Genomic DNA, 24,025 nt, shown 5'->3' with positions numbered 1-24,025 from the left:
TATTTTTATTTTTTATTAAAGGACTTTTCCAAAACTGTCCTTTGTCTTTATTTTTTTTGTACACTTTTTTGGTGAATGGGTAGGGGTATGATGTACCCGATATATATTCACATAGGGGGAGGGGCTGGGATCTGGGGGCCCCCTTGTTAAAGTGGGCTTCCAGATTCTGATAAGCCTCCCCCCCACAGACCCCCACAACCACAGCCCATGGTTGTCAGGAAGAGACCCCTGTCCCCATCAACATGGGGGCAAGGTGCTTTGGGGTGGGGGGCAGAGCCCCCCTGCCCCAAAGCATCCCTCCCCCATGTTGAGAGCATGTGGCCTGGTATGGTTCAGGAGGGGGGTTGCTCACTCGCCCCCACCCCCATCCTGGTCATCAGGCTGTGTGCTCGGATAAGGGTCTGGTATGGTTTTTAGGGGGAACCCCATGCCTTTTTTTTTTTGTTTTTTCATTTGTTTACCTGTATTGCCAGGAGCTGACAATACATTACAGCCGTGAGCAAGTTTAAATGACATTTTTTCCTTTAGAAATGTTAGTATTGCTGCAGCAGGCTACAAACATCGCACAAATGAGCTACTTTACAGGCACATTAAGGGGGCCCCTCAGGCACGATATTTAAAGGAATTTTTCATTTTTATTGTTTCACTTTAAGCATTATTAAAATCACTACTCCTGTAAAAACTATTGTTTTAAAAAACTTTTTTTTGCATTGATTTATGGCCCCCAGGGCAGTACCCAGGTCCCCATACACTTTTTTGGCCAATAACTTGCATTTAAGCCTTTAAAATTAGGACTTTCAATTTTTCATGTTCGTGTCCCATAGACTTTAATGGAGTTCGCATGTTTGCTAGAACATTTCCCCTGTTCTAGATGTTCTGGTGCGAACCGAACAGGAGGGTGTTCGGCTTATCACAACTTAAGATCATTGACAAGATTTTCCAGTGTAGTTCTGGGCTGATTCGTTACTCATGATCATTGAAACTCTACGAGGTGAGATCTTGCATGGAGCCCCAGACCGAGGGGGATTGACAGTTAGTTTGTGTTTCTTTCATTTGCAAATAATCGCACCAACTGTTGTCACCCTTGAACCAAGCTGCTGTGCGGTGGTCTTTTAGCCCATTCCAGCCTTGTGTAGGTCTACAGTCTTGTCCCTGACATCCTTGAACAGCTCTTTGGTCTTGGCCCTGGTGGAGAGATTGGATTCTGATTGATTGATTGCTTCTGTGGACAGGTGTCTTTTATACAGGTAACAAGCTTAGATTAGGAGCACCCCCTTTAAGAGAGTGCTCCTAGTCTCAGCTCGTTACCTATATGAAGACACCTGGGAGCCAGAAATCTTGCTGATTGATAGGGGATCAAATACTTATTTCACTCATTAAAATGCAAATCAATTTATAACTTTTTTGAAATGTGTTTTTCTGGATATTTTTGTTGTTATTCTGTCTCTCACTGTTAAAATAATTCTACCATTAAAATTATAGACTGATCGGGTTGTCCAGCTAAATATGATTAGGTGTGGGCAAAATGGTTGGCAGACCCCAAAACTGCCTCATAATTCTCAGACAGTGAAGAGTTTAGGGATGCCCAGATGGACCTAGGTCAGTGGTGACATGGGCCAATCTGCAATTATTATTATTTTTTTCTCCTGTGTCCTTTACCACTATCTAATAGAGAAAGTTACTCTGTCACACTATTGTCCTTTTGGTGTTGCCCCCCGATGAATGTTTTCGTTATTTTGTGCCTTCACTAACTGACCCCTGCGCGGGCAACATACAAATATTTTTTGTTTGATTCTATATGTTGTTTTTTCTGTACTATACATGAAAATTCAATAAAAAGATTTATAAAAAAACAAAACAAAATTATAGACTGATCATTTTTTTGTCAGTGGACAAATGTACAAAATCAGCAGGGGATCAAATACTTTTTTCTCCCACTGTATGGGTCTGATTTATTTTTGAAGATAATAATGGTCTTCATAATAAATGCACTGATACTTTCATATGTTAAAAAGCCAGGTTTAATTAGGACCTACCCTAATCCTATGCAACATTTTTCAAATAAAGTAACAGCTCTTTGTTAAACATTATTAAGCCATGTTGGTGTGATGTCTAATAACGATACTTGAGAAAGATTGAATACATTTTATCTCTGTTTTGTAGGTATGTCACAGATGCTACAATTGCTGTATTTGTAGCACTAATGTTGTTTATTTTTCCATCTGAATTGCCATCATGCAAAGCACAGGATCCAGAGCAGACAGGTAAACTTTCCAATATTTTGCAGCTTTTCCAAAATGGAAAAGTAGTGATTCCAATTGACTGAAAGTTAATGGGTTTTTGCGTTCCTCGTTTTATTTTCAGTATTTTTCTTTTAGCTTGAAGTTTAAACAGTAAGTTAAAAATGATGATAAAAGGCATTTTATGGCCCCTATTAGAGCATTGAGCAATTGAGTCTAGATGCTAGAAGCCTTAAATTTAGTTTTTAGTTTTTTTTTTAATGTAATTCCGGCCATGACAAGGGACTGAAAGTAAGGAAGCATGCAGCGGACCTTATTGCTTTAAAGGCAGAAGGTGTATGAGTTTTATCTTTTTCAGAAACCACCTGACAAGTGCTCCATTCGATAACAGCAGCTTTTTATGAGCAGAATGGAAGTGTTTTGAAGAGCAAGGACCTTTGCTGACAGTGTTTTCTCCCTATCTGAGGGCAGTTTTAATATTTTCCAACAAAAATATTAGCTCTTGATTATTTAGCTAATTTGCATGTTATTGATACATTACAGAGAAATGGAATTGGTGTGATGAGGTTTTAAATTACCTAAAGAGTAACCCCACTTTTGTTGAAAAAAAAAAAACATTCCCCTTTGGTGTATCTATGTACATTGCAGGGATTTTACCAAACTTTGTTGAAGATTTCTACCTTCTGTTATTCTGAAGAAAAAATAGCTGTTTGTTTGCCGTTGTCCGTGTGTAAAGTGAATCTGTATGGGAGAACTTTTGTAACTGTCAATCAGTTGCTGCACTAGCAGGCTTCTAATGAGGAAAGTATCAAGGCCTGCATCCCTTTACAAGTAATTTCTGCACATTGACATTGAAACCAAGGTACCTGGGGGAAGGTAGAGAAGACAGGGTCAATGTGCCATCACATTAGGTTCCTATGACAATGTTCGGAGCTTTACCTTGACTTCTACAGACTTTCATAATAATATAACTCCAGATTGTTAATAAGGACACTACAGATACATTTTAATAAATGCCTTTACAGCACTTTTCAACATCTTTTTCTGCTGCTTCATTTCATACTAGGAAAAAAAATAAAAATCTATGTACCACCGCCTCTCTTGGACTGGAAGACTGTAAATGAGAAGATGCCCTGGAGCATTGGCATCCTGCTGGGAGGAGGATTTGCTCTAGCTAAGGGCAGTGAGGTAAGACATAGTTTTGTCTTAAAGTGTTATTTTATCTAAAACTACACACACAAAAAGGTAATATATCACAGAAAATATTATTTGGAATAGAGAGTCTGTACTGTCACTTTCCCAGTCACATATAAAACAATTATGAAATCATGAAACTCTTGGACAGTTTTAGGAAAGGCTGTGTGATTTACATAGGTAATATGCTTAAAGAAAAAATAGTCACCCAGCTTCATGCCAAACATGCTTGCAATGAGACAAAGATGGGCTACTGCTATGGTAAACTAAAACAGCATTTATCACTACAATCTTGCATTATATTCTAAGATGTTGGAATAAAGAGTCAATCTCCTATTTTTCTTCTCATTTAGGATTCAGGGTTGTCAAGATGGCTTGGAGAAAAGCTCACTCCGTTGGAGAGTATATCACCAGCTGCTATTGCTCTAGTCTTGTGTCTGCTGGTTGCTACGTTCACAGAATTTACCAGTAACGCAGCAGCAACTACACTGTTCCTACCAATCCTGGCATCTATGGTAAGAAACAAAGTAAAAAAATCAGATGACCAACATACATTCTATCATTGGAGGCATGCGTGTTAGCAAGGAGCAGCTTGGTGTGGCGGGCAGTAAACACACGGGCAAGTTAGACAAGTTAGGCAATAGCGATATATTGTAGAAAGGTCCAACACAACTCAACAAGGCCTGGCGGGTAGGCATGCCTGTCCAGAGCCACTTATGAACTGTAATAGCGGTCTGTAGACTTGGAAGATGCTGACGGCATCTGCAACAAGAAGCAGAATGTGGCCTGGCTGGTCCACACCCAAGAGGGAAGGCTTCCTGAAGTGAGGTAGATGCAGTCCCTGCACTTTCTCTACTCCTGGAAAACCTTTCCCTAATTGTAAGCACTGTCTCTGCCAGACTGGGAACCTGTGCCTACACTAGCCACTTGCATAAAGCGTGCCAAGGCGTGGGAGTGGAGTCTTAATGTGGTTGTGAAGCCACTGTATAATAAACATACCATCCCCTCTGTTAGCTAACGATATGTGTCCCAGTGTCTGTGCTTAAAAAAAAAAAAAAAAATGCAGATTTATACCTTATATCAGAGTGTCTCCTGGGACTCACGTGACTCCTATGCTCTTTCCTCTGCCTGGCTGACAGCTATGGCGGGAGGAGAGAGAACGTCAGCCGGGAGGAGAGGAGAAGAAAGCCGAGCAGTCACGTGAGCACCGGGAGACGCTCTAATATAAGGTATAAATTGGCATTTTTTTTCAGCACAGACACTGCGACACATATCATTAGCTAACAGAGGGGATGGTATGTTTATTATACAGATATTATAGCAGCAGGAAGGGAAGGGGCGGAGAGTAGAATGGCACAGAATAATTGACAAGCAGAGCAGGGGGAGAGGGGGGAGAGGACAGGGGAGAGTAGAGGGGAGAGTTGCGGCTGACAGAAGCACGTAAACTGACCACGGTGTCAGGGCTCAGCCGCCATGATAAACCGTGGTGAGTTTACAGGGGAGAGGGCAGAACCAGGCAGGATCGTTTTTTTAGGTTAAACAAGGGGCCAAATTACACAAGCCCTGTGCTATTATACATGCTTTAAGGGAATAAGATGTATTTATTTATTGTTTTGGGGTTACAAACACTTTAAACAGACTCTGCCTGAATCAAGATCGCCGCTGAAGTCACATGGGGTGACAGTGTCCAATCAGACAACTGTCTCCTTGTGACCGCAGGAAGTCATAGAGGAACCAGGTTCCTCATAACTTTCTTACCCTTTTGCATTGCCACTTCAGTTGAGCGCCATCTACAGACTGCACCTGCCTAAGTGTTGTTTCCTTTTATTAACTTCAAAATCATTTTTTCAGTGGTATTTTCCAAAAATGTGTCCGCCACAGAGTAGATAAGAGGCCTACAATTATAAAATATATATTCAAGAATGCTGCTGCAAAAGGAAAACATACAGAAAAGTCCTACTGAGCAATAAGGCTGATAGGTAGTTGGGGCTTCAGCAACAATGTAAAACTATATAAAAGTTTTTCCCATAGGAAGGTTTTTTGAGAGACAGAGCTGAAGGCAACTTGGTTTGCCTTTTGTAACTTTTTTTAAACTATTTTTTGGTATCAAACAGACAGATGTCACAGATTTGTATGTGTGAACCTGACACTCATTGCCAGTCACCCATTGACTTTGAGACTTCAGCTAAATATTTAAATTTGCCGAGGTACAGCCTGCTTGTAAGAACTGTAGACATTACATATTTATATCTTTTAATGGTGTTGTAAGAAAGAAGTCTTTTTTGGAGCCATCACAGCTACTAAAAAATTCAAAGCCGGTATGGAAATTTGAAATGGCCATAGTATATAAAGAAACTCTGTTATGTCCAAAGATCAATAAAGCTTATTTTCTACCAACTCAATGGCAGTTTAGGATGCGTAGACCCTTCCCCCTCTAGCTCACACAGAACAACCCTTACCAACAAGATCGTTCTGTATCTCGACTATTCTTAATATGTGGGCATCATACAGTATGCTTGCCAAAGAACACTTGTATTAGTATAAGTATTTTGTTTTAAATCAGAAAGGTGTTTATTGTAAACTTATAAAAGAGGAATTGTACAGTAAGACAATACAAAACAATACAATACATCTCCAGGACATACAGAGCATACATTTATGTGATATAGCACAGTCATACTGTATGAAAGGAGGTAAAAAATGTTTTTAACACTGCACACACCACAGCCATGAAAACCAAAGCATGTTGTCAATAGGGATGATCAAACGGTTTGGGTCGACCATCAGTTCGACCCGAACATTGGATGTTCGATATTCGGCCGAATAACGAACTTTTTGCGGTAAAAGTTCGGTATTCGGCCACCAGAACCGCCCAAAATGCACTGGGACAGGAACTGGGCTTTAAAAGCCTGTGATTGGCCCAGAAACGTCTGCAAAAGCCAATGAGGGGGCAGGAGTCTCCTAGGAACGTGATTGGAGTGACTACGGGGACCAGAGGCCAATCAGGAGTGAATACGCCCCACACTATATAAGATAGCCCCGCCTAACCCCTAGCACAGTGATACAGAGCCTGTTGGAGAGTGGAAGCAGTTCTCTGACTCCTGGTTTGCTACACTACATTTTCTACATATCGAGTGGTTCTAAAGCTCCATATAGCAGAATTGTATTTAGCTTACAGCCAGTGTAGTTAGATACAGCGATTGTGCTGGTTCTTAGAATTACAAAAAAAAAACAAAAAAAAAAAAAAACTTAAGGGACAGTGTCAGTCTTCTGCTGTATGGAGCTTTCTATTTAGTGGAAAGGGATATCTAGTGTAGTTAGGGAACTTTGTACTACATTAGATATATTTAATAATTGAGTTTCTGTAGGGAAAGTGAAAGTGTGAGGGTTCTGTTTAGTGAGCACGTTGCACAGTGCTGCTGTATCACAGCAGGTATACGTGCTTGCTAGGCAGCAAAATACAGTGACAACTTAACGCCTGTTGTTCAAAGCGTTAGGTGCACTGTACAAAAGCCTTTGCAACTGTGCGTGACACGCATCTGCTGTGCTGTATCCAGCGACAACTGTGGGTAGCATAGCAGTGTGCGTTTTTCACCGCACACAGTTGCCAACGCATCAGTGACAACTTAAAACCTGTTGTTCAAAGCGTTAGGTCCACTGTGCAAAAGGCTTTGCTACTGTGCGTGACACGCATCTGCTGTGCTGTATCCAGCGACAACTGTGGGTCGCATAGTAGTGTGCGTTTTTCACCGCACACAGTTGCCACGCATTAGTGACAACTTAACGCCTGTTGTTCAAAGCGTTAGGTCCACTGTGCAAAAGGCTTTTCTACTGTGCGTGACACGCATCTGCTGTGCTGTATCCAGCGACAACTGTGGGTCGCATAGCAGTGTGCGTTTTTCACCGCACACAGTTGCCAACGCATCAGTGACAACTTAACACCTGTTGTTCAAAGCGTTAGGTCCACTGTGCAAAAGCCTTTGCAACTGTGCATGACACGCATCTGCTGTGCTGTATCCAGCGACAACTGTGGGTCGCATAGCAGTGTGTGTTTTTCACCGCACACAGTTGCCAACGCATCAGTGACAAATATGCCTGGTAGACCAAGAAAAGGCATACGTGGCCCTGCTGCGGAAAGGGGCACAGCTTCTAGGGTGTCTAGAGGCAGGGGTGGACGTGGTGGTCAGTCCCCAGCCAGGCCACCATTTGGATTGTTCTCCGGCAGTGGCCAAGCTATACGTCCACAGTATGTACAGGAGGTGGTGGACTATATGACCAAACCCTCATCATCGGCATCATTTGCAACTACAGTGACCCAGGCAGAGAAAAGTGGTCAGTCTTCTGCAGTTGTCAGAACAAATACAGATGAGTCCATGTCCACCTCACGTCCTCCCTTAGACCCAACTTCAGACATGACAGAGGAGTCAGCTGAGCTGTTTGAACACAGTGTCGGCCATCTACTCCAGCCTGATGCTCAGTCCTTTATGGAGCCTGATGTTGGGTCTGAGTTTGAGGAGGAGGCAGAGCAAACAAGAGGGGAGAGCAGACGGCCCGCTCCATCTAAGGCCGCACCTGTTGTCTCCCGGGCCAGGCCTGATGCTCAGTCTTTGATGGAGTCAGATGTTGGGTCTGAGGTTGAGGAGGAGGCAGAGCAAGCAAGAGGGGAGAGCAGACGGCCCGCTCCATCTAAGGCCGCACCTGTTGTCTCCCGGGCCAGGCCTGATGCTCAGTCTTTGATGGAGTCAGATGTTGGGTCTGAGGTTGAGGAGGAGGCAGAGCAAGCAAGAGGGGAGAGCAGACGGCCCGCTCCATCTAAGGCCACACGTGTTGTCTCCCAGGCCAGGCCTGATGCTCAGTCTTTGATGGAGTCAGATGTTGGGTCTGAGGTTGAGGAGGAGGCAGAGCAAGCAAGAGGGGAGAGCAGACAGCCCGCTCCATCTAAGCCCGCACCTGTTGTCTCCCGGGCCACTATACACACCTCATCTTGCTGGGCCTTTTTTGAGACATCCCATGCAGACAAAACAGTTGCGATCTGCAAGATTTGTAAGAAGGGTATAAAACGTGGCAAAAATGTCAACCACCTGGGTACAAGCTGCCTAAACAGGCATTTGACAACCCACCACTCGGCCCGTTGGCAGGAGCATTTAAAGAACCCACAAAAGGGCCAAAGATCGGTCAGTCGGCCTCCTAGTCCTCCTCGCGCTCCTCCTCATGCTCCACCTGCTCCACCTGCACATCAGTCTGTTCCTGGCCCTGCTATAGTCACTTGTCACCTGTTGGCAGCCTCCACTGACAGGGATGATGATATAGCAGGCAGTGTCGCATCTACCTCCAGCACACCACCAGCTGTAACATCTAGACGCCAAATTTCGATTCCACACATGCTGAAACGAAAAAAAAATGTATACTCCCCGCCACCCACATGCCCAGCGTCTAAACAGTAGTTTGGCTAAACTACTGGCTCTGCAACTATTAACATTTAACCTGGTAGAGTCTGCTCCCTTCCGTGACTTCGCAAAATGTGCAGTTCCACAGTGGCAGGTGCCAAGTCGGCATTACTTTGCCCGTAAGGCACTGCCATCCCTATACCAACATGTGGAAGGCAATGTAGTGTCGTCCCTGGCCAAGTCAGTCAGCCGTAAGATACACTTGACGGCTGACACTTGGTCAAGCAAACATGGGCAGGGACGGTACATTTCTGTCACTGCTCACTGGGTGACACTGCTTGCCAGCGGAAGGGATTGTAGCCAGGGCTCGATGCTGCAGCCAGTGTTGCCCCCACGTCTGCAAACAGCTGGTGGTGTCACTGATCCGGGTAGATCGATCACTTCTACCCCCTCCTGCTCCTCCTCCTCTACCTCCTCCATGCCCTCCTCTGCAGAATGGTCCTTTGAATATGATGAGGTACCACGTAAACGTTCAAAGGGCTATTCAATGTCTCAGGCCAAAAGGTGTCACGCAGTGCTGCAGCTTGTGTGTCTAGGGGACAGGCAGCACACTGCCCCTCAGATTCTTGGGGCTCTGCAGGCACAGGCCCAGAGGTGGTTGACACCACGCCAGCTGCAGCCAGGGATGGTGATTACTGATAATGGGTCAAACCTCCTGGCCGCCCTTCGTCAGGGAAAGTTAACCCATGTGCCATGCCTGGCGCATGTCCTGAATCTAGTGGTACAGCGGTTTTTGAACTCGTACCCGGGAATGCAGGATGTGCTAAGGATGGCAAGAAGGGTGTGCAGTCACTTCAGGCGGTCGTACAGTGGCACTGCACGTTTGGCCGAAGTGCAGCGCGAGTTTCACCTGCCCATACACCGCCTCATCTGTGACATGCCCACCCGCTGGAACTCCACCTTGGCTATGCTGCAGCGCCTGTACACGCAGCAGAGGGCCCTCAATGAATACCTATGCGAGTACGGCACCAGCACTGGCTCTGTGTGCCTGGGCTTCTTTTTACCACGGCAGTGGCTTTTAATTAAGGATGCATGCGCTGTCCTCTCGCCATTTGAGGAGGCCACAAGGATGGTCAGCCGGGACAGCGCATGCATCAGTAACACCCTACCGGTACTGTTTTTGTTGGAGCACACTCTGCGTGGCATTATGGACAGGGCACTGGAGGCAGAGCAGCAGGAGGAAGAGGAGGACTTCCTTGCCTCTCAAGGCCCCTTTTATCCTGAGAATCCTGACCCCATTATGCCTAGCTCCCAGAGGCCCGAGCAGGATCCAGGGGTGGAAGAGGAGGAGGAGGACGATTCTGCGGGAACTTTTGCAGGGTTTGAGGAGGAGGAGGAGGAAGACATGCGGCAATCTGCAAGGCCTAGTTTGACTCCTTCGGGACACTTTGGAGTAGTGCGTGGCTGGGAGGAGGAGGAGCCCGTTCAAGATAATGTCGTTTTGAGTGACCCCGAGGAGTCAGCTTCTCAGGCCTTCGCTAATTTGCGATGCATGGGAAACATCATGCTTCAGAGCCTGCGAAAGGACCCCAGAATCAAGGCCATTAAACAGACTGACCACTATTGGTTAGCCACCCTACTTGACCCCCGGTACAAGTCTAAAGTCTCGGAGCTTTTCCCATCCACCCAGAGAGTCCACAGGATCAAATCCCTTGAGGACAGTCTCAAGAGGATTCTGGTGAACACGTTCCCCGACTCCCGTAGGGTGCAGGGGTGGGGACAACCTACCATGGATTCTACTGGTGGTCACGAGAGGAGTGTTGGAGAAGGCGTGCGGTTGACGGATGCCTTTCGGTCTTTTTTTAGTCCTCACCGCCCAGGCCTCTCAGCTGCCACATCGCATCGACAGCGTCTGCATCACATGGTGGACGATTACGTGAGGGCACAAAGTGACACAGAGGGCTTTTCATGCGACGAAGCCGATCCACTGGCATACTGGGTCTTAAGATTAGACCACTGGCCAGAACTGGCCCAGTATGCCATGGAGTTGTTGGCCTGCCCTGCTTCCAGTGTCCTATCGGAACGGGCATTCAGCGCAGCAGGAGGATTCGTCACAGACCATCGAACGAGACTCTCCACCGACTCAGTCGACCGTTTGACATTCATTAAAATGAATCAGTCGTGGATATCAAGCTTTGATGCACCTGATGCAGACCTTGTAGACTAGGCTATCGTTGTGATGTGGCTGCTGAACCTCAGTTTAAGCCTGGACCATGGTGCCACCCTCAAACCCTCCTCTCATTCTCTTTACGTTCACAGAACCTCATTTTGGTTATAACAAAAACTACCATGTTTGCGCACCTGTTCCACAGGTGCACACCTTTACAATTTTTGGGCCTCCTTCAACACCAGCTCTTTGGGGTAAAGGTGGGGAGGCTATGCTAAAACAAAAACTACCGTGTTTGTGCACCTGTTCCACAGGTGCACACCTTTACAATTTTTGGGCCTCCTTCAACACCAGCTCTTTGGGGTTAAGGTGGGGAGGCTATGCTAAAACAAAAACTACCATGTTTGTGCACCTGTTCCACAGGTGCACACCTTTACAATTTTTGGGCCTCCTTCAACACCAGCTCTTTGGGGTTAAGGTGGGGAGGCTATGCTAAAACAAAAAATACCATGTTTGCGCACCTGTTCCACAGGTGCACACCTTTACAATTTTTGGGCCTCCTTCAACACCAGCTCTTTGGGGTTAAGGTGGGGAGGCTATGCTAAACAAAAACTACCATGTTTGCAAACCTGTTCCACAGGTGCACACCTTTACAATTTTTGGGCCTCCTTCAACACCAGCTCTTTGGGGTTATGGTGGGGAGGCTCCACCAACACCAAAACTACCATGTTTGCGCACCTGTTCCACATGTGCACACCTTCATAATTTTTACACCTTCTTCAACACCAGCTCTTTGGGCTTACAGTGGTATGGCTCCGCCAACACCCAAACTGTAACAATCCTACAGGCTCACCTGAGTCAGAGGACTGCTGGCCGGAGGTATAAGTGGAGCCCAGTGGCAAGGACCGCAGGCCGATAGTAGGTGCAGGGAGTCTGGCAGAGGCTTGGTCAGATAATCCGGGTTGGCTACGGTGGTAGCGGTGCTGGATGCCGGATGGACACCAGGTAGTACTCTGCTGAGGACACGGGTTCACCTGAGGTGCGGAAACTAAGTGATAGCTGGTTTTCACTAGAGCCCCTGATGGTGGGGATAGACTGCGCTGCAAGCTAACACCAGGACACGGTCCTCAGGATCACCCAGCCAGGCAGAGTGCAGGTTTGGTCCGAAGGCGGAGGAGCAGACAAGGGATAACCAGAGAGAAGTCAGACGAGCCAAAGGTCGGGGCAGGCAGCAGTAAGCGTGGTCAGACAATCCGGATCAGCAACAGAGGTAGCAGTTCAGTAGGTAGGGACAAAGCAGAAGAGTAGTCGGTAGTCAATTCCTGGTCAGCGTTGGATTTGTGGTAGTAGATAGAGCAGCAGATGAGGAGAAGCTTGATCAGGGCTCAGGAGCTCAATAATCAGCAAGCTTGAGTGCACGGGGCTGGACTTATATAGGGAAGTACCAGGTGTCAGGAATCAAGGGTGATGAGCAAAGCTTGGCAAGACTAAGGTTGAATAATAGGCTTCAGGGAAGAATGTTCAGGGAAGAATGTTCAGGGAGGAAAGTCCAGAGAGGACGGTAGCCTAGTAAGCAGGGCTACCGCCTGGGATGTGGCTGGTCACGGGTTCGAATCCCGACACAAACAACAATTTTTGCGCACCTGTCACACAGATGCATATCATTGTAATTTTTTTCCTTACAAAGGCAATTATTGCCTTCATTACCAGCACTTTCATAGGGATATGGTGTCAAGGCATCGTCGGCACCACCAAAGGCCCAATTTTTAAGCATCCTTTACTTCTATTCAAAGTCAAGAGACAACAGTATTCATCCAAAACATCTCTAATCTTGTTCACTCTGCACTACATTGTGGCCCCTACCCCTAACCCTAACCCTCAATGTATCCGTGCATATATGTCTGTTTCTTGTGAGAATTCAAGTTAAAGTGCACCAAACACCATTTTACATGAAATAAAGTGCAACTACATACATCTTTGGACTTCTTGAAAACATTTGGTAATAATAGCCCCATTGTGGAAATACACCCGTTAATTATATGCACATTTAAAGAGACAGCACCTTTTTCCAAAAAAACTCTAATCTTGTTCCCAGTGCACTGCATTATGTCCCCATCATACACATTGGCTGTGCCATTGATTAGGAGCAAAAGAAAGGTGCGGTTAAGCAAAAAAGTCATTTTTGAAGGTTTGGTATGCTACAATTATGGTTCTGGACATGCTACAGAGCTGAAACTTCAAAGGTACACCTTTTAGACCCCCCAGACACTAAATCCAAAGAAATCTCTTTTTTTTTTTTTTTTTCAATAATTGTCTCTCTATCAAAAACGACAATTTTTAAGAACTTTTTTTTGTGTGATTAATAGTCCCTGGGGCATGACCCAGAACCCTAGGCACTTTTTAGGGGCATTTATTGGGTTTTAGGGCTTCAAAATGGTGTTTTTTGATTCCAGAAGTTCGGGTCCCATTGATTTCAATGGGGTTCTGGAATCCGAACCGAACTTTCCTGAAATTCGGGTGTTCTGGTCGAACCGAACTTTTCAAATGTTCGATCATCCCTAGTTGTCAATGTATCTCCACCTTGGCAGACAAAACCTATGATGAGGGTAACATGTACTCCCCTGTGCCCCCCCCCCCCCTTCAGCAACCACCTTAAATGGGGTGAGGCCAGGTTAATAAAAAAAAAGTCTATTAGTGACTAGGTCTAACGGCTAAGACCTGGGGTGTCCTACCACGGGGACCATATTTTTTAAAACTTATCTGGACAGTCCCTATGATGATATATATATTTTTCTAGGCATAGTGTATCACCCATATAGGCTGGTAATTCTTTGTAGGTAGGCAAGTTATTAGATTTCCAGTGAGCAAGTATCATTCTTGGTGCCTAAAACAATGCCCTCGCTATAGCTTCCATGGTAAACCTCTGCACTCTGCACCTCCGCATTGTAGACTGTTCAGGATGTCCAGGATGCATTGTTTAGGGTCAGGCTGAATATATACCTGAAATACAGTGTTATGTAGGTGAATAACTTCTGACTAATACAAGTGTAGTTTTTGGCACCGGCATAATAAATGAACTAGGTTTTCATGGAACCTGCGGCATGTGTTACAAACAGGGTCCTCCCATTACCATTTTAAACAGTTTGGGCAGGGTGTAGTACACTCTTAGAAGCATAAATAATTGCATAGGTTTCTGATTGACATTAAGGGAACACTCCTGAACTGCCTGCAAGGCCTCCTCCCACTCCGCTTCCTCAAACGCACCAACATCTTTAGCCCAAGAAGCATCTACCTTCTAAGGGAATCCATCAAGAAATTCTAACAACATAGCATAGCATTTGAGATAAAGGCAGTTACTGACTGAATCTCCCGGGCCTCTCTCTCTCTGGCTCTCTCTCCCCCTGCCCCCCCTCTCTCTTTTCCTGCCCTCTCTCGCTCTCTCCCCTGCCCCCTTTCTCTCCCTGCCCCCCTCTCTCTCTCCCTCCCTGCCCCTCCTATCTCTTCCCTAGCCCCACTCTCTCTCTCCCTGCCCCATCTCTCTACTTGCCCCCTCCCTTCCCCTGTCCCCCCTCTCTCTTTTCCTGCCCCCTTTCTCCCCAGCCCCCTCTCTCTTACTGCCCCCCTCTCTCCCCCCTGCTCCTCCTATCTCTCTTCTTCAGACCCCCCTCTCTCTCTCCCTGCCCCCTCTCTCTCTCTCCCCTTGCACCATCTCTCTTCCCCCTGCCCCCCTCTCTCTCTTCCTGCCCTCTCGCTCTCCAAAAGCCCCCCTCTCTCTCCTTCCTCCCTCTATCTCTCCCCTAGCCCCCTCTCTTTCTCCCCCCGCCCCCTCTCTTTCTCCCCCTGCCCCCTCTCTCTCCTTGCCCCCTCTCTCTCTCTGCCCCATCTCTCTCTCCCTGGCCTCCCCCTCTCTCTCACTCCCTCTATCGCTGCCCGCCCTCTCTCTGTCCCCCTGCACCCCCCTGCCTCTTATCTCCCTGTCCCCCTATCTCTCTCTCCCTGCCCCCCTCTCTCTCCCCCTGCCCCCTCTCACTCCCTCTGTCCCCTCTCTCTCTCTCCCTGCCCTCTCTCTCTCCCCCTCTCTCCCTGCTCCCACCTCTCTCTCTCTCCCTGCCCCCTCTCTCTCTCCATCTGCCCCCTCTCTTTATTCCCCAACCCCCCTCTCCCTGTCCCCCTCTCTCTCTCCCTGCCCCCTCTCTCCCTCTGCCCCCTCTCTCTCCCTGTACCTCCTCTCTCTCTATCTGTCCTATCTATCCCTTTCCCCTCTCTCCCCCTGCCCCTATCTCTCCCTGTCTCCCCTCCCTCTCTCCCTGCCCCCTCTCTCTCCACCCGCCCCCTCTCTCTTCCTGCCCCACCTCTCTCCCTGTCCCCCCTCACTCTCCCTGCCCCCCTCTCTCTTTCTGTCCCACCTCTCTCCCTGTCCCCCCTCGCTCTCCCTGCCCCCCTCTCTCTTTCTCCCTGCCCCTCTCTTTCCCTGCCCCCTCTTTCCCTGCCCCCCTCTTTCTCTCTCTCTCTACCCCCTCTCTCTCTCCCTGTCTCCCCCCTCTCACCCTGCCCACCCTCTCTCTCTCTCACTCCCTGCCCCTCCTCTCTTTCTCCCCCAGCCCCTCTCTCTCCGTCTCCCCTCTCTCTCCCTGCCCCATCTCTCTCTCCCTGCCCCTCTCTCCCTGTCCTCCCTCTCTCTCCCCCTGCCCCCTCTCTCTCTGTGCTCTCCCTCTCCCTGCCCCCCCCTCCCTCTCCCCGCCCCCCCTCCCTCTCCCCGTCCTCTCTCCCCCTGCTCTCTCTCCCTGCCTCCTCTCTCTCTGCCTCCCTCTCTCCCCTGCCCCCCTCTCTCCCTGTCCCTCCCTCTGTCTCATTTCCATTGAGACCCCTCTCCCTGACCCCCTCTTTCTCTCTCTCCCTCCTCTCTTTCCGCCTGCCCCTTCTCTCTATCTCCCCCTGCCCCTTCTCTCTCTCCCACAGCCCCCTCTCTCTCTCCCTGTGTCTCCTCTGCCCCTTCTCTCTACCTACCCTCTCTCTCTCTCCCTGCCTCCTCTCTCTCTCTGCCTCCCTCTCTCTCCTCTGCCCCCTTTCTCTCTCATCTGCACTGACCCCCTCTCTCCTCCTTTCTCTCTCATTTCCCTTTCCCTCTTTCTCTCCCCCTGCCCCCTCTTTCTCTCTCTCCCCCTGCCCCCTCTCTCTCTCTGTGCTCTCCCTCTCCCCGTCCTCTCTCCCCCTGCTCTCTCTCCCTGCCTCCTCTCTATCTGCCTCCCTCTCTCCCCTGCCCCCCTCTCTCCCTGTCCCTCCCTCTGTCTCATTTCCACTGAGATCCCTCTCCCTGACCCCCTCTTTCTCTCTCTCCCTCTCTCTCCCCCTGCCCCCTCTCTTTCCCCCTACCCCCTTCTGTCCCTGCTCTCTCTCTCTCCCTGACCCCTCTTTCTCTCTGTCCCCCTGCCCCCTCTCTCTCCCTGTCCTGTCTCTCCCTGTTCCCTCTCTCTCCCTTTCCCCTCTCTCTCCCCCTGCCTTCTATCTCTCTCCTTGCCCCCTCATTCTCTTTCTCTCTACCTGCTCCCCCTCTCTCTCTTCCCCTCTCTCTCTCCCTCTCTCCTTTCCCCCCTCTCTCCCTCCTGTCCTCTCTCTCTCTCTCTCTCTCTCTCCCCCTACCAGCTCTCTCTCTTTCCCCCTGCCCCCTCTCTCTCTCCATGTCCCCCTCTTTGTCTCCTCTGTCACCTCTCTCCCCCTGACCCCTCTCTATCCCTGTACCTCCTCTCTCTGTCCCCCTGCCCCCTTCTCTCCCTGTCCTATCTCTCCCTTTCCCCTCTCTCCCCCTGCCCCCTCTCTCCATCTCCCCCCTCTCTCTCCCTGCCCCCTCCCTCTCCACCAGTCCCCTCTCTCTTTTCCCTTCCCTGTCCTCCTTTCTCTCCCCCTGCCCCCACTTTCTCTCTCTCTCCCTGCCCCTCTCTCTCTGTGCTCTCCCTCTCCCTGTCCCTTCTCTCCCCCCGCCCTCTCTCTCTCCCTGCCTCCTCTCTCTCTCTCCCTGCCTCCTCTCTCTCTGCCTCCCTCTCTCTCCCTGTCCCCCCTGTCTCATTTCCACTGAGACCCCTCTCCCTGACCCCCTCTTTCTTTCTCTCTCCCGGATAAATGCCACCTTGATGCCCTCTCAAAACTGGGGGTGTCTAGATGTACTGAAATTAGGAAATAATTTATTAGGTAAATGAATAATACTCACAAACATGCGCTTGAAAACAGCATATCAAATATTAAGCAGTTAAACATCCATGGTATCACGTTTATGGATGTAAGGTCCCACAGAATGACTGGGTGGCACGCTTGGAGGTGTCACCTCTTCTTCAGAGCTAACTGAGCTATGTCTCAACTTCTTGCTTATATAGTCAGAAATTACAAAGTAGGGGTGTGGTCAGATGCTCCCCCACCCCTATGGGCGTGGGCTTCAGTGGAACCAGTTCACACAGTGTTGCTATGCAACCCGTTTCCTTGAGCTGGCCAATGTGCAAAAACACAATAATAACAACATTATAAATTGGAAAGTAACAAAAACATTCTTATCCCCAAAAAAATCAAAGGAGAGAGAGGAGTGCCCACAGAGGAAGATACTTCTTGATGGAAGATGTGGATGGGGATAGATTACCATCGACATGTATATAGCTAACGATGGCTAGTGCCAGTGCAAGGGAAGTGTTCTCGATGACAATATTTCTTTGATTGCAGGGTAAAATGAAAGGACTATGCTTCTAATCCAGGCATATTGGCCGTGAAATGGTTGGAGCGCACGCCACGTACACTAATGGGAACCGCAATCATATCCTGCGTTCCAGCTCATTGACGTCATATCCACCTGCACAACTTCTGGGCCTCTGGCAATGCTACTTCCGCCCCTTTCTGCCATTAGAACCACAGCTACCAGATGCGTTCCACGCTGGGACGCACGTAGACTAAGAATACAGGGCCTCACTCCTGCCTAACTAATTACCTATGCATACTCTACTTACAGCTCGAGCTACACTTAAGAATCATACCAGGCCAGCCACAAGGTGAAGCTCCCTAATTAAAAGAGATGCATCTATGTGAGAGGTCCATGTTGACCGGGGGGGGGGGCATACCAACCTGCCCAGCCATGACAAAGGTGCATAGTCCACTGTGTGACTTCTAATTAAAAAAAAATGTACACAAAACCACATCTCACAGGAGCAAACTTATTAACCACTTGCTGACCGCCCCATGCAGATTTACTGTGGCAGGGCAGCTCAGCTGCGCATAATCACGTAGATCTATATGATTATGTGCATGCGGTCTCAGCAGCGCTGCCGGAGCCTCGCTCCCACTGTGATTAGACACAGCGGGAGCCAGACCGCAGGAGGAGCGGGCTCGATCACTGCCGGCCTCCCACGATCTTCACAGAAACTGACAGGAGAGTCGCCTGCCTATGTAAACATAGCAGGCGGTTCTCCTGTCAGAAAGGCACAGTGAGATTGTGTGTTTCAGCTTAAGCTGAAACACGGATCTCTGTGTGCCTGTCACAGAGCCCTCCCCCCCAGTTAGCAAGCACATTTAGGCTTACATTCAACCCCTTGACCACCCCCAGTATTAACCCTGTCCCTGCCAGTGCCATTTATACAGTAACAGTCCATATTATATATCACTGATTACTGTATTAATGTCACTGGTCCCCAAAAAGTGTCACGGTTAGCGTCAGATTTTGTCCGCCGCAATATCGCAGTCCCGCTAAAAATCGCTGATCGCCGCCATAACTAATAAAAACAAAAAAATAAAATAAAAAGTCCAAAAATCTATCGCATGAATTGTAAACGTGATAACTTTTGCGCAAACCAATTAAAATACACTTTTTGGGATTTTTTTTACCAAAAATATGTAGCAGATTACAAATTGGCCTAAACTGATAAAAAAAATTGTTTTTTAATTTTTTTTTATTGGGAATGTTTTATAGCAGAAAGTAAAAAAATTGTTTTTTTTTCAAAATTGTCGCTCTTTTTTTGTTTATAGTGCAAAATCTAAAAACCGCAGAGGTGATCACATACCACCAAAATAAAGCTCTATTTGTGGGGGAAAAAAGGACATCAATTGTATTTGGGTACAGCGTCGCACAACCGCGCAATTGTTAGGTAAAATAACGCAGTGCCAAATCACAGAAAATGGCCTGGTCATTAAGGGGGGAAAACCTTCCAGAGCTGAAGTGGTTATCATACATACATTTTTATATGTAAATTTGAATAAAACAAACAGTATGTATGCAAGAAGTGCGGATGGTAAAATAAGCCCAGAAGGCAGAGTTACATTCATAACTCTGTGGGCAAAAATGTCACAGTTTGCCCATATGGGTAATGTAGAACCTAATATTGGTACAAAAATGCACACAGTGAAATTGCAAGCACAGATATAAATAGATGTAAAATAAAAATAGAACTAAAAATACTAAAAATAAAAACTACAGATAAAAATGGGATGCATCTTCCAAAGTCTGTGCTTTTAAAATGGACCATCCAACATCCACCCGTAGTCAAAAGATGGGCGACTATTACAATACAAGATCCATCTTAAGAGTACACTGTCTACAGTCTATTCATATACCTCTTTTTGTTGCTATATCATTCCTACACTCAGTAGGTAAAGGCTATTTGTGTACCCACTGCTAGCTCATTGAGTTGTATGTAGGGGAAATGTATATGGTGTCATATGCTTAATCCTTGCATTGCAAGCTCTAGCCTGTCAACTTGATTGGAGTTGTGCATATAAGAACTGCATCTGTGTAGATCTGATGCATTTATCCCAAACGCCAAACCTAAGCCGAACCAAGATTGACCAAGGAACCCTTACACATATGTATGTCCCAACGTGTACCTTAATACTCTCAAACTACCTTGTCTGCGAGTGGATGTCAACGGGCCCATAGGTCGCAAAAAGAGTACTATAAAGAAAAGGCGATAGGTGAACTACGTATATGGTGATTGTTAGCTAAAAGCAGAAAGGCAAAGACGGGGACATATGGACCTAATTGCAATAGTATGTGTTGGAACTAAGATGTAAATTAGAAGTGTCCACATACACGTGCATACTCATATATCAATTATTTTTTTTATAATTTCACCCCCTCTTTCCCCCTCTATACTAGCACAGTTGTTAATTTAGTAAAATATAGCGGACTCTGGGTAGAATGTATATATGGCGAAGTTACTTATGTCTGTTCTGGATATTTTAAAGCAGGGGTGATTGATGCTGAACAGCTATTTCCAGCCCCTAGTTCCTCCCAGATAAGACCAACCTGTCTGACATGAGCCGTGGCTTCTGTGTAGCCTTTCTGGGCCAGATTAGCATGTTATTTGTCTAGTGTGTTTTGGGTACCTTTGGTTGCAATATATGTTCTGCACACCTGTGCAAAGCACCATAAACTAGGAAATAAGCAATGGTTTCATTAGGGCTCATTCACACCACTGCCTTGTGGTAACACAGATTACATATATTGGTGTGTTGCGCGGACATTCATTTTGAAAGGTACCCCATTGTACCAGCATTGTAGCACAATGCAATGCAGCTCATGATATTGCACTACCCATTGGATACTGCAGGTATGTTTTCCTGCTCACTACAGTGCATCGGCAGTCAATTTAAAATGAACGGGCTGCCATAATGCAACACACATATTGATGCTTCAATATGGGCATGTTAACAGAATGCACCAATACAGACAGCTGTCAATGGGCACTAAACAAAAAATGTTATGAATAATAAATCATGTTGCATAAAGTTTTAAATACATAATCCTATCTACTGTCTACGTCATTGGCAGAGCTGTATTTTAATGTCATTCGCCTCCAAGCACATTTGAATAATGACATATTTTTACAAGCTAAATCTCTTGTGCGATTATTTTAGTAAACTCTAATGCTAGAATGTACATGTGGTTTGCTTTATTTGTGGAACTACTTTTCAGCTTTTACATCATCAAGAGAAAAGATGGTTTGATGAACTATGCAGACTCTTATAACTCCTCTAAACTAGCCAAATTCTTTCTGATAAATATAGTCCTGGTCACCAGGGACAAAAAAGTTGGATATGCATGCAGGGTATGCGGCATCAATGTAGGGAGACATCCAACTGCTATCATATGCAGCTATTGCGTACAGGACATAAAGATTTTTTTGTTTTTGTTTTTTTGAAGCTTCAAAGTTGACCATAAACATAAAGAAGTAAAAGCCTTTTCAACTTCCAGATGTCCAAAGTACAGCTTCATGATTTGTGTCATGAGTCATGACTAGGGTATAAAAGCTGCTTGACCACCACTCCTTCGCTAACCTTTTTTCAAGAATAACCACACGAGACTCATGATGGAGTACAATGGCCGTAGGAGCCTTTTATTAACAATTATAAATAACTTATAAACATATCAACATATAAACATATGCAACATATGAACATCCAGTACATTCTGCCAAAAATAGGAGTCATACGGTCCTTGTGGGCATCAATTACTCGTACCTACGTGACCACTGAAAATTTTTAGGCCTCCAGCCGCAACAAACACTGACTCGGAGACAAACAACTACACACAGGTACCACCAACCATTTATAATGGGAGCCGTACCCAGGACAGGTCCCTACCAATGTACATATTCCTTATACTAAAAAAAAAAAATAAAAACCCCCATAGCAGCACCTTGTACCCCATCATAGGAGTCACAAGGTCCTTGTGGGCACCAACTACTTTTACCTGCGTAACCACTGAAACTTTTTTAGGCCTCCAGCCGCAATGAACACTGACTTGGAGACAAACAACTACACACAGGTACTACCAGCCATAATAATGTGAACAGTACCCATTATTCAAACTTACAACCTTTCTTGTCTCCTAAAAGTGGGTTTATATTGGAAAACTCAGGTCTCCAGATACTCCAACTTCCAGGTGGAGTCCCAGATGGTAGACCCACATGGATTGTCCACTCTGCTGCATTGCAAATTTTATTCCTTTCCGCCAATTGAAACATAACCTGCTCCTACGGGACACATTATTAGTCTGGAGGGAAATCAGGAAAAAAATAGGCCTGTCTCCTTTTATGTTGAAACTATTTTATTCATTAATGAAATAATACAGATTATAAACGTCAAAGCACATGTCAAGTCCAGTGAAAGTACAAATATGCATAAAGATAAAAGTGATATAATGCAAGGCCTCATGGTGATTGTAATAACAATAATGATCACTATGTTGTGTTAAGACGAACAGAGCATCAGTATAAAAAAGTTATCACTTTATCCATCTGATGGTGTAATGTTAGAGATCACTCTGAAAATGGTGCAAACATACATCGGTGCTACCGCAAATAAAAGAACTAGAATAGTATATATCAGAGCACCATGATTACGAGAAGCTGGTATAAAAGAGCAAATAATTCCATAGAGAAGTAGGAAACAAAGTAAAAGAAAAAAAAGGGGGGGGGGAGGTAGAAGATAGAGAAGAAGAATAGGGCCAAGGAATAAGGATGGGGCAGAGAATGATACCTATACCTAAGAGGTCCCAGATGGCATGGTTACAAAGGCCTCAAAATTGGAAGTAAACCAAAATGTGACCAGACTGTTCACATAATTTTGTGGGAATCAGTCTTATTATTCTCCCAGGCTAGCATGCGTTCCATCTCACAAGCTCAATCTGCTAAGGAAGGAGCATACGGTTGGTGCCAATGTCTACCCATAACAGAATGGGCTGCTGCAAGAAAGTGTCAAATTAAGCTTTTCTTGATTCCTTTTTAAGAGTCTGGCAACATAGAAAGTACAGTTATGCGAGGGTCATTCGGGAACTTATCACCAACAAGTTTGTCATATAATTGTAATATCGTATCCCAAAAAGGAATACGAAGAGAGGTGCCCCAGATATGTGTCATGGTGCCAGTGGCCTGTAAACATCTTCAAATATCCAGTAGGGTCAATTCTATGTAGGATTATAGGGCAATGATACCATCTCGACACAATGTGGTTTTTTCGTTTCTGGGCATGAGAGAATATAGATAATGTAAAGGAGAGCGCCAGTGTTTTGTCCCACTCTAAATTGTCATAGTCTAACTGTTAGTTAGGAATGGCGGAGGAGCTGGATAGGAAGCGTTAAGCAAAATTTGATAAATCTGGGACAATGAGTGATCCAGCCTGGTGGGTTGGGAGAGCAATGACTCAAAGTAAGTGGCCTGGTCAGAGCATCCATGTCTGGCATCCTGCCCAGAAAATGTGACAGATGAGTACATTCAAGCCACACCCCAGAAGGGCAATGACAAGTGGAAAGTAGTTGGGGAAGAGGAATCAGGTGTCTGTTACGGAGTGAATGGCTCAGTAGTGGTGCGGTAGACTTTTGCTAGGAAAGGAATTTGGAACTACTAAGAGCCGGAGGAAAGGACGCATTCCCGAAAAACTCACAAGGGGCTCAGTCATGATGATAGTAGACCTTTGCTTAGATATTTGTCTCAAATCTGTAACATGGTGGAAGTTAACAATGACACTAATTCATTTGGGGGGTCTATGGGCTGGATCTGTCCAAGGTAAAGATATGAGGTCCAGGGAGAGCAGGTCATTTTCTAAAAGGGTCCAAAGTTTAGTGGATTTGCCATGGTACCAATTAACTATCTGAAACCACATGAAAGTATGACAAAAGGTGAGGTAAAGCAACACCTCCTCTGATCTTAGGCAGTGATAGGATAGCATGGTCGATTCGAGGCCTCTTATGTTGCCAGATGAATTCACGAATAGTCTTATATACAGATGGGAAGAAACCTTGTTGAGGAGAAATAGGGAGCACCTGGAAGGTATAGAGGAATTTAGGCAGAACATCCATTTTGACCATGTTCATACGACCAAACCAGGAAATATTTGACTCATCATAAGCTTTAAGACATGTCTGGATCGCACGACCTGTCTCCTTTTATATCTCACTACCTCCCGATATTCAGACACCCTATGTTTCCACAGGTGCAGCAATATGCGGCCTTTTCTACATGGGCCTCCCATGGGCTTACAAATTTCATCCACTCTTTGACCCATCCTCT

The 24,025-nt window shown here is 46.3% G+C and overlaps 1 protein-coding gene across 1 annotated transcript in view; it reads left to right on the top strand.

The window, feature by feature from the left end:
• Positions 1–24,025, top strand: part of LOC309546408 (solute carrier family 13 member 2-like) — a gene marked incomplete at its 3' end in the record, with an annotated part of 167,854 nt that overhangs the window by 136,986 nt on the left and 6,843 nt on the right. The window contains exons 8-10 of the mRNA XM_082246069.1: positions 2,164–2,264; positions 3,307–3,428; positions 3,788–3,949. Coding sequence (XP_082102195.1) covers positions 2,164–2,264; positions 3,307–3,428; positions 3,788–3,949 — 385 coding nt within the window. The remainder of the gene's footprint in view (positions 1–2,163; positions 2,265–3,306; positions 3,429–3,787; positions 3,950–24,025) is intronic.

Source organism: Pelophylax lessonae (genome assembly GCF_965119305.1).
Source record: "Pelophylax lessonae genome assembly, chromosome: 2".
Classification (NCBI taxonomy): Eukaryota; Metazoa; Chordata; class Amphibia; order Anura; family Ranidae; genus Pelophylax; species Pelophylax lessonae.
The sequence above is the reverse complement of the archived record's forward strand: the minus strand, read 5'-3'. Positions and strand labels throughout refer to the sequence as shown.